The sequence below is a fragment of the Artemia franciscana genome, chromosome 2 (genome assembly GCF_032884065.1).
Source record: "Artemia franciscana chromosome 2, ASM3288406v1, whole genome shotgun sequence".
Classification (NCBI taxonomy): Eukaryota; Metazoa; Arthropoda; class Branchiopoda; order Anostraca; family Artemiidae; genus Artemia; species Artemia franciscana.
In genome coordinates, this window is record NC_088864.1 from 31,160,888 (window position 1) to 31,175,075 (window position 14,188).

The 14,188-nt window shown below is 35.9% G+C and overlaps 1 protein-coding gene across 1 annotated transcript in view; it reads right to left on the reverse strand.

Moving 5' to 3' along the window:
- The window catches only part of LOC136040177 (importin subunit alpha-7-like), a 41,343-nt gene that overhangs the window by 2,252 nt on the left and 24,903 nt on the right, over window positions 1–14,188 (reverse strand). The window contains exons 5-9 of the mRNA XM_065724328.1: window positions 14,067–14,169; window positions 12,294–12,457; window positions 9,674–9,878; window positions 7,747–7,890; window positions 3,124–3,283 (exon numbers count right to left, since the gene is read on the reverse strand). Of these exons, the coding sequence (XP_065580400.1) occupies window positions 3,124–3,283; window positions 7,747–7,890; window positions 9,674–9,878; window positions 12,294–12,457; window positions 14,067–14,169 (776 nt within the window). The remainder of the gene's footprint in view (window positions 1–3,123; window positions 3,284–7,746; window positions 7,891–9,673; window positions 9,879–12,293; window positions 12,458–14,066; window positions 14,170–14,188) is intronic.

Sequence of the window (14,188 nt, forward strand, 5' to 3'; positions counted from 1 at the left end):
TAACTTGAAAGTTGCAGCCGTAAATGACCGGCCAAGAGGAACAAAAAATATCTTGGGGCTCGAACCACCCTCAAAAGTGTGGTTCGAAAATAGTAAAAAAAAAATTTCTGACTAGGTCAGGACTAAAATCTTTAAGTCTCTGGATGTCAAGGAAAAAAAGCGCAAAAAATAATAGGAAAAGCATTAGTTCCTTGAAAAAAAAAGGTCGAATTTTGTTCTTTTGAAAAGCTCGAAAACTTGCATCAGTAAATTCCTGCCCAAAGGGTACTCTAAATGTACCAAAAAAAGGTGTACTGGGCTCAAGAGCCCCCCTAAAAAGGGACAAAATTTTTTTACTTGATTTGTATGAAACTTTCATCTGAAATCCCTTGTGTGGAGAATAAAAAATTTCTGAGACCACACCGGGTAATCATGATGAAACATAAAATCGCAAAGAAAGGAAGAAAACGAGGACAATAAAAGGTAACTGAAAGGGGTGAAAGGGTAATTGAGTTACCCTTTCACCGTTACTCAGAAAGGGTCATCGTATTTTAGTTTTGTGTTTTGTTTCAAGGTTTGGTTTTTTATATTTTTATCAGTTTTATTCTGCACTGAGGACGGTCAAACGGAGATCTTGACCGAGATATTTGCATAATTCTTCAATTTCCACTAACTGTTTATTGTCCTTGTTTTCTTCCTTTTTTCGCGATTTTAAGTTTTATCTTGTGCGGAGGAGACCCAAACGCATAAGAAAGATTAAAAATATTGATTTGGCTTAAAATCGAGGCCAAAGAGGGACCAAAAAAGATTTCTTTTGAATGCAAATTTGAAAACCACGTACAGATTTTTCCGGCCGGCTTGAAGTTTACGCGTAGAACCTTCAAGTCAAGGGAATCCTAAATGAGACGAAAAATTCTGGGAATATCCGTTGTATCAATACTTGACATCACACAATAGGGATCAAATTTTTAAATGTCTCTCCTACAGTCTAACGACCAATTTAGCATACCGAATATACGGTCAGACATGACTTGTTCTAGAAGCATACTTTAGGTTGGCTTTGCTTAAATGAAAGCAACAGAGTACTCCTTGGTGTAAAAATAACCGTTAAAGACACTGTTAAAGGTTGCATGCGGGTTTTCAGGGGTCAGTAGAAATCAAGAAGCGCATTCATAAAACAGTCGCCCTTAATAGAGATGCTGGAGAAGCTTGTCTAAGCCCCATCTATAATGAACTTATTATTCTTGATCTTTCATTTTTTTTTTTTTGTCATGCTTCGTAATTAATAAAATCTGATTATACCTCGGTAAACAATTAGAGTTCAAATTTGTTTTATTAAATTTGTAATTAAAACCAAGCAGTTGCGGGCATCAAGCCCTGGTTAATTATAGAAAAAGCCAAGACAGATGGTCTGAGTGAGTGAGAGGCAAATCTGGCATAAGCTCTTTTTAGGATTGTAGAAAAATGATGTCATTTTACTTGTTGTTAGATAAGTCTATCTATCATTCCATCCGTTCATACGTCATTCCTTAGATAAAATGAATTGCCATTTAAAAGTCTGAAAAGTCATTCAATATTAGGTTTTTGATTCAGCCCATCGTTACTTGGAAAAGGCCTCTTTCACCATGGCGTCTGTTTGTAAGATTTGTGTTTTTATTTTGTTCTTTGGAAATTTACCTGTGTTTTTTGCTTTCTATTCCTTATTCTGCACTGAGGACGGTTGAACGGAGGCCAAAACCTAAATATTTGCTTAGCACTCATCTTTTTTTTTCACCGATCGTGATAATCCTCGTTTCTTTCTTAGTTACAATTTATTTTTTTCGTTTTGGGGAGCACACCGAGAATATATCAGTGTAGCACAAATCCGTCTGACCTTCAGAGTTTGGGGGGTAGGGATAATACTATCCTTATTGGTGGTAATTTCTGTTCGTTTTAGTTTTAAATATGACTCTAATTTTCCGGGCTAAACTTTATTATTTTATTTTTTGAATTAGTAGTATTAAAAACGTAGCAGAAATTTTCAGCAAATTACCTGGGTTCACAAAAAAAAATATTAAAAGGGTCCAAAATAGTCTTGCTTTATTACCCATAAAACTGGGCACCTAAAGTGTCGGTACAGAGAATTTATTACAAGTTCTCTCCTTTTCAAGAGCAGAAAATGGAATAGATAATAAGCTACTGAAGTGGTAATGAAAAGATAAAGATCGTGAATAAATTAGCTATTTTATTTTTTATGACTAAGTAAAAAACAAACAAACAAATCAACAACAAAAATCAGGTTATCATTGCATTTGTGTTGCATTAGCTAGGTATGAAGTATTGCAACTGAATTTACAAAGCCCCTCCCCAGATTGGGCCACAGATATACAATTAAGTGATAATATTATTTCAGTCCTATTTACTGTTTAACATATTTTAGTATCTGAAAGATACATAATTTCCATAAGGTTCTTTATAAATATAAGGTCCTTTGCTGCATAACCTTAACTATACTAATAATCACCAAGCCGCTGTACACTTTACTACCGAAACTCCTCTTTTTAAAGTTTCGGTTACAAATAGCACGAGTCACTTCTTGATTACAGTTCGTTACCACGAACTGTTTTCCTAGAATTTTTTTTCAATCGTAAAAGCATCATGCTATGTTATTAGAGCTCTCGATGGCGAATGACGAAGCTAAGATTTTGCTAGAAAAAGTACATATATTTGCTACAGATACTGGAATTAAAAAAAACTTAAAGCAGAACAAACTTCAAATATAGCCATTCTAAGCCATTGCATAACTAAATTTAAAGCTAAGCTAGCATTAAAGAACAAAGTGATCAGTTACAGTAAAGATGTGGCTTTTCGTAAATAAGTTAGAACAAGGATAAATTCAATGGCTAGCTACAGTAACTGAATAGGTGCAAAGTTACATAGACAATATCTTTTACAAAAGGGTAAAGAAACTGACAAATGACCTTGACGTTTCCAAATATTAATAGGGATCAAATGCTCGAATAAGGGATTTTCTTTGGAGGCAAATAAAATAGAATATTTTGCCAAGAGCTTTATTTTCAAACTATTTCCTAACTGTAACAGTCTTATTGCAAGAAATTTATTCCAAACATTAAACTCAAGAATGTTATATTTTGTTTAACATACCGTAACATTCTTCTACAATTAGAGCATATGGGTTGGGCCCTGAAGCTCCATAGGCCTCAAATTCACCAGCCTTTAGGATATTTTCTATTCCAGTAAGCGCTACTTGAATCATTTTGGCATCCATTACAGTTAGAAGATCACAAAGTGGCTTAACACAATTCTGTAAAAGAGAAAGAGGCAACTGAACTTGTTTAAACTGAAAATGAAACAACTTATTATTACACAAGAAAAAGAAAAATACCTATACTTGAGAATGAAAAAAGCTTATGAAAAGAACCAAGGTATAACTTAGTTGGCAATGAGAATTTTTCTGCAAGATATAAAAACGAGCCTTAAGGTTTCTCCTTTAAATAAGCTGTTATATCCACCACAGTATATTTCGTATAGAACCGAATCGGTCTAAAAAAGGCTCTAAATATTAATTGTCAATAATTTCATATATTCTTGTAATATTCCTAATATCTTATATTCTTCTAAATTCTAATATTTCTCATATCTTAAACTGTTCTAATATTTCTAATATTTTGTATTGTTCTAATATTTCTAGGATGAAATAGCTTACTTCTCTGATTTTCGTCTTTGTACAAAATCCTTAGTTATCAAGCGTGATTGCACACAACACACATAAATGTGTTCCTTAAAGACTGCCTCAATATACGTTATTTAACCTGATTTTTTACCTTGGTTTTTAACCTGACTTAATTCTCAATTTCATGGCCGAGTCAATATTAAGTATCGGGAGCCCAGCGGCTTCGCATCCGGTTCCGGCAAGGCTATGCGGTAGCCTTCTATATATGGATTCTCATTGTTGCTTGTCTTCTAACCGCAGACAATGTGAGCCTCTTCTTGATGCCACGGGGTCGCCATAGGTTCGATACAACCAACCTGGGAAAATACGAATTTTCCCCTAAAGTTGTGACCTATTTAGATCACTTTAGTGGCCAGAACTGTAAATATGCAAATTTAAAAAAAAAGACAACTGTGTAGCCGATATCGAGGCCGGGCCCTGGCACTCGGCATGTGACAAGCTTGCATATATTGATTCTCGTTGTAGCCTCCCAAGTAGCAGCCTCCAAATGAGTCACCTTTGTTTGCTACTCTTTCTTTGGGAAACAGGAGGGCTCCCTAGGGAATACGTATAACGTAAAAAAGTCCCAATAACTTGTAATCAACAGTTGCGTAAATTAAGGCATCGTTGTAGGCGTGTACTGGGTGTTGCACCACATTTTGTTGGCGTTGAAGATTGTGATAGCGTTGTTCTTCTAAGGTAATATTTCTTTCTTCTTCGCTTTCATTTTTTATACGTTTTGATTTTCGCTGTCGCTTGTCTTCTAACAGCACAATTCTTTGTTCTTCACTCCACTTTTGACACGTTCTGACTCGCTTTCTCGCTATCCCTTGTAATTCTCGCTACCGCTTATCTTCTAACAATATATTTCTTTGCTCTCCCTCTGGCATATCTTTGAACCATATATTTCTTTGTTCTTCCCTTTCACTTTTAATTCGTTCTACTTCTCGTTGTCGCATGTCTTCGAACCGGAGGTTTCTCTGTTCTTGACTTTTGTTTTGAGTCGTTCTAATTGTCGCTGAAGTAAGTATTCTAAGTGTATGTTTCGTTGTTCTTCATTTTCGTTTATCATTACTTTAGACATTTTTAATATCCTTTACATTAGCTGCTCAGATTGGTCTTATCACATTTGATGGTCTAGGTTGTTCATTTGTCCTCTAAGCATTATGAAACTGCTTAAAACACCTTTTATAAATAGACTAATTACACCTGGTATTTTATAATTTGCTATGCTCCTTTTGAAATGTGACTAGGTCGGAGTATCGCCAAGAACTCGTATGGTATGAGCTCTAGCAAAATTCTAAGAATAAATGGATTGCTTCAATAGGAAAATCAGAGGCTTAATGCCGGTCGGGATTTAAAATAACAACTAATAAAATAAGAGTCACGAGGTCCTTCTAAATATCAAAGATCCGATCACCCAGTCGTAAGTTAAAAATATTTCAATTTTCTAATTTTTCCTCTCCCGTCAGCCCCCCAGATGGTCAAATAGAGGAAAACGACTTCATCAAGTCAATTTGTGCAGATCCCTGACACGCCTACCAATTTTCATCGTCCAAGCACGTCCAGAAGCACCAAACTCGCCAAAGCGCTGAACCCCACCCCCTTAATCCCCCAAAGAGAGTGGATCCAGTCCGGTTATGTCAATTACTTATCTACGACACTTACAAGCATTTTCCAAGATTTCTGTTTTCCCCCTCCGACTCCCCCCAATTTCATTGGATCCTGTCAGGATTTAAAATGAGAGTTCTAAAGGTCAAGATCCTTCTAAATATCAAATTGCATTAACATCTGATCACCCGTTCGTAAGTTACAAATACCTCATTTTTTCTAATTTTTCCGAATTATTCTCCCCCCCCCCAACTCCATCCAAGAGAGCAGATCTGGTCCGGTTATGTCAGCCACATATCTTGGTCTTGTGCTTATTCTTTCCACCAAGTTTCATCCTGATATCTCCGCTTTAAGCCTTTTCCAAGATTTCCGCCCCCCCCCCCAATGACACTGGATCCGGTCGGGATTTACAAATAAGAGAACTGAGTTATGAGGTCCTTCTAAATATGAAATTTCATTAAGATCCGGTCACTCCTTCGTAAGTTAAAAATACCTCATTTTTTCTAATTTTTAGAATTAACCCCCCCCCCCCCCACTCCCCCAAAGAGAGCGGATCCATTCCGGTTAAGTCAATCATGTATCTAGGACTTGTACTTATTTTTCTCATTAAGTTTTATCCCGATCCCTCCACTCTAAGCGTTTTCCAAGATTTTAGGTCCCCTCCCCCAACTCCCCCAATGTCACCGGATCCGGTCAGGATTTAAAATAAGAGCTCTGAGACACGATATCCTTCCAAACATCAAATTTCATTGAGATCCGATCACACGTTCGTAAGTTAAAATACTTCATTTTTTCTATTTTTCCGAATTAACCGGACCCCACTCCCCCCCCCAGATGGTCAAATCGGGGAAACGACTATTTATAATTTAATCTGGTCCGGTCCCTGATACGCCTGCCAAATTTCATCGTCTTAACTTATCTGGAAGTGCCTAAACTAGCAAAACCGGGACAGACAGACAGACAGACAGACCGAGCGACAGAATTTGCGATCACTATACGTCACTTGGTCAATACCAAGTGCCATAAAAACGAAACGTCCACTCCTGGGGGGTTGGGGGTGGGGGGATAATCTACTCTTTTGAAAAGTACTAATAAATATGACGTCACTTGTGGGATTTTTTTCCAAAATTAAGGCACTTAAAAAAATTTCTTAATCTCATGACCTATATAGATCGTTTTTTTAGGCCAGAAAATCCCAGGATGCCAATTTATCAAAAAAAAAAAAATAAAATAAACATTGAGCCATTTTCGAGAAAAAAAAACCCTTATATACACAATTATTGCTCGTTTTAAGAGACATGATACTTTTAAATATGCAAAAGAAACATGATGCTACTATTCGTTTTCGATGCATTCGATGGTAAGGACAATTTGCTTCTCCGTCTATCATCAACTAATTGCCGCACAAAATATTTAATAATAATCGCAAAACTACGTAATTACTCTGTATTATTATATATAATCTTTGTGTAGCAACTTGCATCAAGACAAATTTTTCTATCCTAAAATGTATACCAGAGGAGAAAGGGAAGACCAATTAGCCCAAGCATGCAGCTCCTCATCCCCTAATGATGAGCATGCTTTACAGTTTTTGCTTAAAAATCATCCTTGGTAGTAGAGAATGGAAATGAGAGAATGGAAAACACATCAAAAAACATCCAAGTTTTAAATTTCATATTGTTCATCAATACTATTCTTTTTTCTCAAAACAAAATTAAGTATTACTAAATTTCTGCAAAGTATTTTCAAAGTAAGTATAACCCTTTCTCATGCCAATAGATTGATTCGTACGCATTCAGTGCTTTGGGCCCATGTTACTTCTTAAAATTCCTAGAAGACAGTTGTTTTTTGTTTGTTTTTTTAATTCTACATAACTCACAACTTTTTTTAAATTCAACATTTCTCTTCAGTTTATGTGTTTGGTTTATTTTGAGAATTATCTGGGTGCTATTACGACATGAATCTTACTTTTATTGTAATTTAATTTTTTCTGCGACTATATGACCTGCCTTGTATGCACCGAGACTTTGCAGTGAGATTCATTTAATTTCGTTTACATAAAGGGAAGCTACTGATTCAAACTAAAGTGAGGGGCTCCAGTTTGCTGCATAAGACTTGACAGGTATTCTGTGTCACTCCAGACCGTTGACATTATGCTTGTGAGTATTTACTACTACTTACTATGTTTTACGTCATACAACGCACACGGATTATGTCACTTTTACAGAAATAGAAATTTTACGAATGTTCCCTTTATACTTTGTTAACAAGAAAAAAAAGGTCCAGCCCGTTTTTCTCATGGTTTTAAGTACTGTCTATGTTCATAAATTCATAACGTTTGATCACAGTATCACGTCAAAAAATCTCACTTCATTTTACTATAACCACAAGCACAGCAATAGTAATAAGAAAGTGAAGATAGCATTTCACTACCAAATACTTACTTGGGAAACCAAATATTTAATTTGCTCAGGGTCACCAGCTGAGGTCGCATTAGTTATAGCCCAAGTAGCTTCTTTGCGAGTCCTGAATTCGGCTGTTTCTAAAAGACAAATTAACACCGGGAAAATGTTTCCATCAATGACTGCCTGTAAAAGTACATTCAAGTCAAACAATGAAAGACATAATAAACTAAAAAAAAAAAGATAAAGAACACTATTTTCCAAATATTTTAACCTTGTATATATCACTACATTAGTTTTTATGTTTAGTACCCCCTGAAAACGTTTGTATACTTCCCAATAGCCAATACTATATGCAAACAATGGGCGAAGTACATAACTTGCAGCCCTTCCCCCGGGGACTATGGGGGATTAAGCCATCAAAGACATAATTACTAGATTTATCGACTATGCTGAACAAAATGGCAGTCTCAAAATTTTGATCGGGTAATTATGGGAAAAAATGAGCGTGGGAGGGGGCCTATTTGCCCTCCAATTTTTTAGTCACTTATAAAAGGGCACTCGAATTTTTAATTTCCGTTCCAATGAGCCCTCCCGTGATATTCTATGACCACTGTGTCGATACGATCACCCCTGAAAGAAAAAACAAAAGAAAAACAAAAAAACGCATCCTTTATGTTTCTTCTGGCAAAACAAAATTCGACATTTTTGCAGATAGAAGCTTCAAACCTCTACAGTAGGGTCCTCTGATACGCTTAGTCAGATGGTATGATCGTAGTTTTTGAGTGTTAAGACTAAACTTGATGAAACTTATATATTTGAAATCAGCATAAAAATCCGATTCTTTTGAAGTATATATTGGTATCAAAATTCCGTTTTTTAGAGTTTTGGTTACTATTGAGCCGGATCGCTCCTTACTTATAGTTCGTTATCACGAAATGTATGATTTCATTAGCCCATCTTGTAATTACGCTGCTATTAAAAATGTTTTTAATACTCAGCCCACCTTCCAAAGAGATCGGACAAGTTGTAAACTCCATAAAAGAATAGCCATTATTTAGCTCTTAGCCCCACCAAATTTGGGTATCTGGCCCCTTCATGCAAATGTGCTGACGCCGAGAATTGGGAATTCCCCTTTTTCTTGTCCCCCAGAAGTCGGATCGATCCCGAACTCTGAAAGGGTATAATCAAACAAAAGAAAACCTTGGGGTTGCTCAGAATAATGTCTTTAAGTTTGCTTAGAATAATGATGAAACAAAGTTTCATGGGGGGTGGACGACGGTAATATTTGACCTCTACTGACAAAACAAAATTAAAGCCGTTGTCTGGTGACAATAGAAGCGATAATTTTTGGAACGACACATAAAAACAATGACGGTTTCCCCGATAACACAAAAGAAACGATGACAGTTTTTTAAATGACAAAAATAAAAAATAAAAACAAACAAAAAAGAACATTGTCCGATGAGAAGAAAAAATACACTGGCAATTTTTGAAATGCCGCACTATGACAAAAGAAATTGATGACATAAAAAACAACTGATTTTGTTTTTTACACAGAATTTCTAGAAACACGGTGTGGACCTATGTTTCTAAGCGAAACACGGCTTTTGTAAAGAGAAATACGTTAAACCAACTTCTCAGTTGGTGTTTGGTATCATCAAATATCGAACATCAGACCTTTTGCCCCAAGGTACTTGTACTGTACTTGTTCTGGTACTTGTCATTTCGAAAATATTGTAACGGTACCTAAAAAAATCCAAATTGGAATCATAACATCTACAATAATTTAATGGAAAACCCCAGGCTCTGATGAGAAGTCATCCAAGGTATTTTGACAGAAATTAACAATGGAAAAAAAATGAAAATAAAACGACAACAAAACATAAGAAAAAAAACAATTAAAACTAAATAAAACCCCCAAAAAATTGAAATATTAAGAGTATTCGTAAACGGGTATCAAATGTACCTGAATTTGCTGCCTATTTCCAGCTGTTATATTTGAAACTGTCCAAGCGGCTTCTTTCTTGAGGGACTCTTTTGGACTTTGGAGAAGGATCATTAGATAGGGAAGAACTCCACAGTTTAAAATTGTTTGCGTTTGCGTATCATTACCAGTGACTATATTACCAACTGCTCGAAGTGCCCCTGAGACGACTTGATTGCAACTATGACTGAAAAAAATAAGAAAAGTAATTTACAAAATACAAGTATTTTATGAAACCACATAATAGAGCTTATCTCAGCCAAGCTCAACTTCGCTGAGTTGAATGAATCTTCTGAATCGTCGAATGTAGCACAGGGAGCAAGGCCGTATCCAAGGAGGGGTTTGAACCTCTCCCCCCCCCCCCGCCGAAATGTTTGTCCAATTCGTAAAAATGTACAAAAAATACAAATATCACTTGATAATCTCTAGGGAATATACTGGAATATTATTAAAAGAATCTACCGAAATCTTGTTTACGGATTCTACCTGAGATCTACCGTCAAACCTTGTGAAATTCCAGTAAGATCTCAGAAAAGGTTAATGACGTTTTCTTCTTTTCTTTTCGCCAGAAAAGTATTTGATTCTTCAGATATCACTTGATAACCTTTAGGGAATATTCTACCTTAGACCTACTGTGAAGCCTTGTGAAATTCCAGCAAGAACTCGGAAAGATTAATGAAGTTTTTCTTCTTTTATTTTCGCCAGAAAAGTATCTGTTTCTTCAGATATCACTTGATAACCTTTAGGGAATATACTGGAATATTATTAAAAGAATTTACCCAAATCTTGTTGACGGACTCTACCTGAGATCTACTGTCAAGCCTTGTGAAATTCCAGTAAGAACTCAGGGAAGGTTAATGAAGTTTTTCTTCTTGTCTTTTCGTCAGAAAAGCGATTGTTTCTTCAGATATCACTTGGTATACTTCAGGGAATATACTGGAATATTATTAAAAGAATTTACCCAAATCTTGTTGACGGACTCTACCTGAGATCTACTGTCAAGCCTTGTGAAACTCCAGTAAGAACTCAGGGAAGGTTAATGAAGTTTTTCTTCTTTTCTTTTCGTCAGAAAAGCGTCTGTTTCTTCAGATATCACTTGGTAAACTTTAGGGAATATACTGGAATATTATTAAAAGAATTTACCCAAATCTTGTTGACGGACTCTACCTGAGATCTACTGTCAAGCCTTGTGAAATTCCAGCAAGAACTCAGAGAAGGTTAATGAAGTTTATCTTCTTGTCTTTTCGCCAGAAAAGCGTCTGTTTCTTCAGATATCACTTGGTAAACTTTAGGGAATATACTGGAATATTATTAAAAGAATTTACCCAAATCTTGTTGACGGATTCTACCTGAGATCTACTGTCAAGCCTTGTGAAATTCCAGTAAGATCTCAGAAAAGATTAATGAATCTTTTCTTCTTTTCTTTTCACCAGAAAAGTGTCTGTTTCTTCAGATATCACGAAAAGTTAAGACATCTTATACAGTTTTGCCCTATACGCTCTTTGGGCGCTAGGGTGCTTCATTTTTCCAATGATATAGTTTTCATAGATCTTTCATAGTTTCATAAAACAAATTTTGATGTTTTAGAAGTTTTTTTTTGTCCCAAAAACAGAACTATAGGAAAGGCCCAGCGGAATATTACACGCAGTTATTTCATTCCAATACCACTGCTATAACCTGTAGCATTCATTTACATTGGTGCAATATTGAGAAAAAGCAAAGTTTGTGGGTGGGGTTCCTGGGCCCATTCCTGGCTCTCAACAACCCAGCTTATACCACCCAAGTAACGGCAGTGAACAATTCAGACACTTCATACGCATAATGCAGGTAACCATTTTCTACCCTAGCACCTAAACCTCCGGACAGTGTCCACTCATGAATTTACGAACAGATTTTTCAAATGGTTCAATATTTGTCAAAAATAACGGATATAATAGTAAACGACTGGAATGAGGAAAGTATAAATGAGGCACTTGAATTTTGCACACGGGTACAGTTATTCCAGCTATCTAACATCCATATCCTTCAAAACTTATAAATAATAATCGAAAGAATCTAAGCCAACTGCCAATTTGAACATGACCGCTTCGATGCTCAAATCGGCGAGATATTGAAGCTAAAAGGTGTCAAGAATAATTACCTTTGAGACAATGCACTTTTTTCTTAATGAATCGCCACGAGAAAACACAATTAATAGTTAATTTAAGACCTTATTTGGTGTTCCTCGTATGATTAGGCAGTGTCTTTGCTTCTACCACTACACATCTACCTTGACAAATAGCGGTGGTGATAGAAGTGGACTATTCCAGATAGGGTTCTCAGTTACTTGTTTTTATTTTGTTTGTTTCAATTACTTCGACGCATTTGACTTACTACACTACAATACAAATGAACGATTACAAGCAATTTGGAGGTGGCTTATCACTTTTATCATATCAGTGCGAAAAGTTCCAAAGGAGCACTGCAGTAGAGGTATTTTGTCTGAAAAATAAAACTCGCTAATACTTCCTGTACTCTGATAGGAAGTGTGACTAAAAGAGGTCAAAACATGGTAAATACAGAGCATTTAAAGAACATTAAATTTTCTAAAATTCCAGCTTACCTCAAAAGTTCCACAAGCCTTCTAGATACGCCTGCATCGATTACAGCTTGGATTTTGTCATCGCTTCCATCGCATAGGTAGCTGATTGCCCAGCATGTGTCTGATAGGACATCGGTATCTTCGTGGTGTAACAAAGCAGCTAGTATAGGCAGTGCTTCTCGAACCTTAAAAAATGAGACTTACCAGAAATATACATAGCGATATCTAATAGTTAAATTCTTTGAATTATTAAGGTTCATAGGGTTGAACAAAATAATTTTTTCAAAATGAGACGTCAGTGCTTTGAGTCTTGTTTAGCAGGCCACACTTACCAGATAATTTTTACCAAATAGCCGAAATGAAGAAAAACACATACAATCTATTCATACTGAACTAAATGAATCCTATTACTATTCAAAACCAAAACTATATGGGCAACATAGATTTATTGGGGTTCAATTAGTCAAATGAGCCCAAATTTGATAATCTTTAGGGAATATACTGGAATATTATTCCATCAAATTCAGTGCGGGTTAAACATGATCAGAAGATATATTCGACAATGCTGAATGAAGATTTCCCGTTCAATACTCTCTAAAAGATCAACGATCGAAAATAGTCGAAAAGATTCAAATTGTCCTAAAAGATAGCAGTCATTCAACATAAGACTACAAAAGGTTGTTACAACTATCGCTCATGTACCTGGGAGATTCTCTCAATAGGGCTTCAGTTTCAGGATCTCACATGGTCTATATCAACCAAGATGGATGGTATAGTCAATATAGGGCCTCTTCTATTGACAGTTTAATATTCCTTCATAAGGATTGAAAAAAAAGAAGAAATGGATAGAACATTTTGTCCGTCTCATTTCAACTCGGTTTTGGCAGAAGAGGCAATTTTTAGGCCATCGGTTACAAACAATGAATTGGGTATAGCACAGCTTCTGAGCACTTATCCAGATGCAGACGTAAAAACAGGTGCACTCACAGCTGCTAGGAGACATAAGTTGTATATGTCAGAAACAACGGAGGATTGGCTTATCTCGACGCACCTGTTACCCAGGCTGACAATGAATGTAAGATAAAAATCTGAAAACCAGTCTTACAAAGAAAGGAAATAAGGCAATTTGAGGCTGAAAACCTAGTTTTTGAACGGTTTTAACCTGATCTATTTCCTTAATAAAACAGCAAAAACACTCCTAAAATTGTTTCAGATCTACTGAATGACGGAAAAGAACCCTGTAGTGGTAATCTAAGAAACCATGTGGGTGCCAAGATCAAAAAATCATATTTTTGCTGTTTATATAGGACCAATCGAAGCCTACAGCCTCTAAATATTACAAAATCTCATTGAAATTGATATAGCTTGCATACAGGTTTGGTTTTATTTTTACGCTACGAAATGAGATACCCTAGTGAATCGCAAAAAAGAAAGGAAGAAAAATTTACAAAGTGATAAATTGATTTGTAAGAATAATCCTCATTCTGGGAAATACTGCGAGGGGCATGATTGGTACTAACACACAAAATATTGAAGAAAATTATAATACATAATCATCCAAATCTACCAGTGAGCAACCACATATCTGTAAAGCATCGGACCACCTGACCTAACCCGTCCATCCTATGAAAAGATCATAACCTTGGACGTTTCTGCACGTTTCTGTCCGGTCCTATAGATACTCCAGTTAATACTGGATCGTTATTACTTAGCATTTTGGAATTAGCAGTATAATATATAGTGGCAAATACTTCATTCATCTATAGAATTATTTTTATAGAACAAAAAACTTACTTTATGGAAGTCAGGTTGTGGGTTTTTGCCCCTGCATAGGTTTGAAAGTGTCCAGACTGCATTCCGTATCATCGATAATTTCTGATTTACTGAATTCAAAATCCTTAAAATAAGAACAGTAG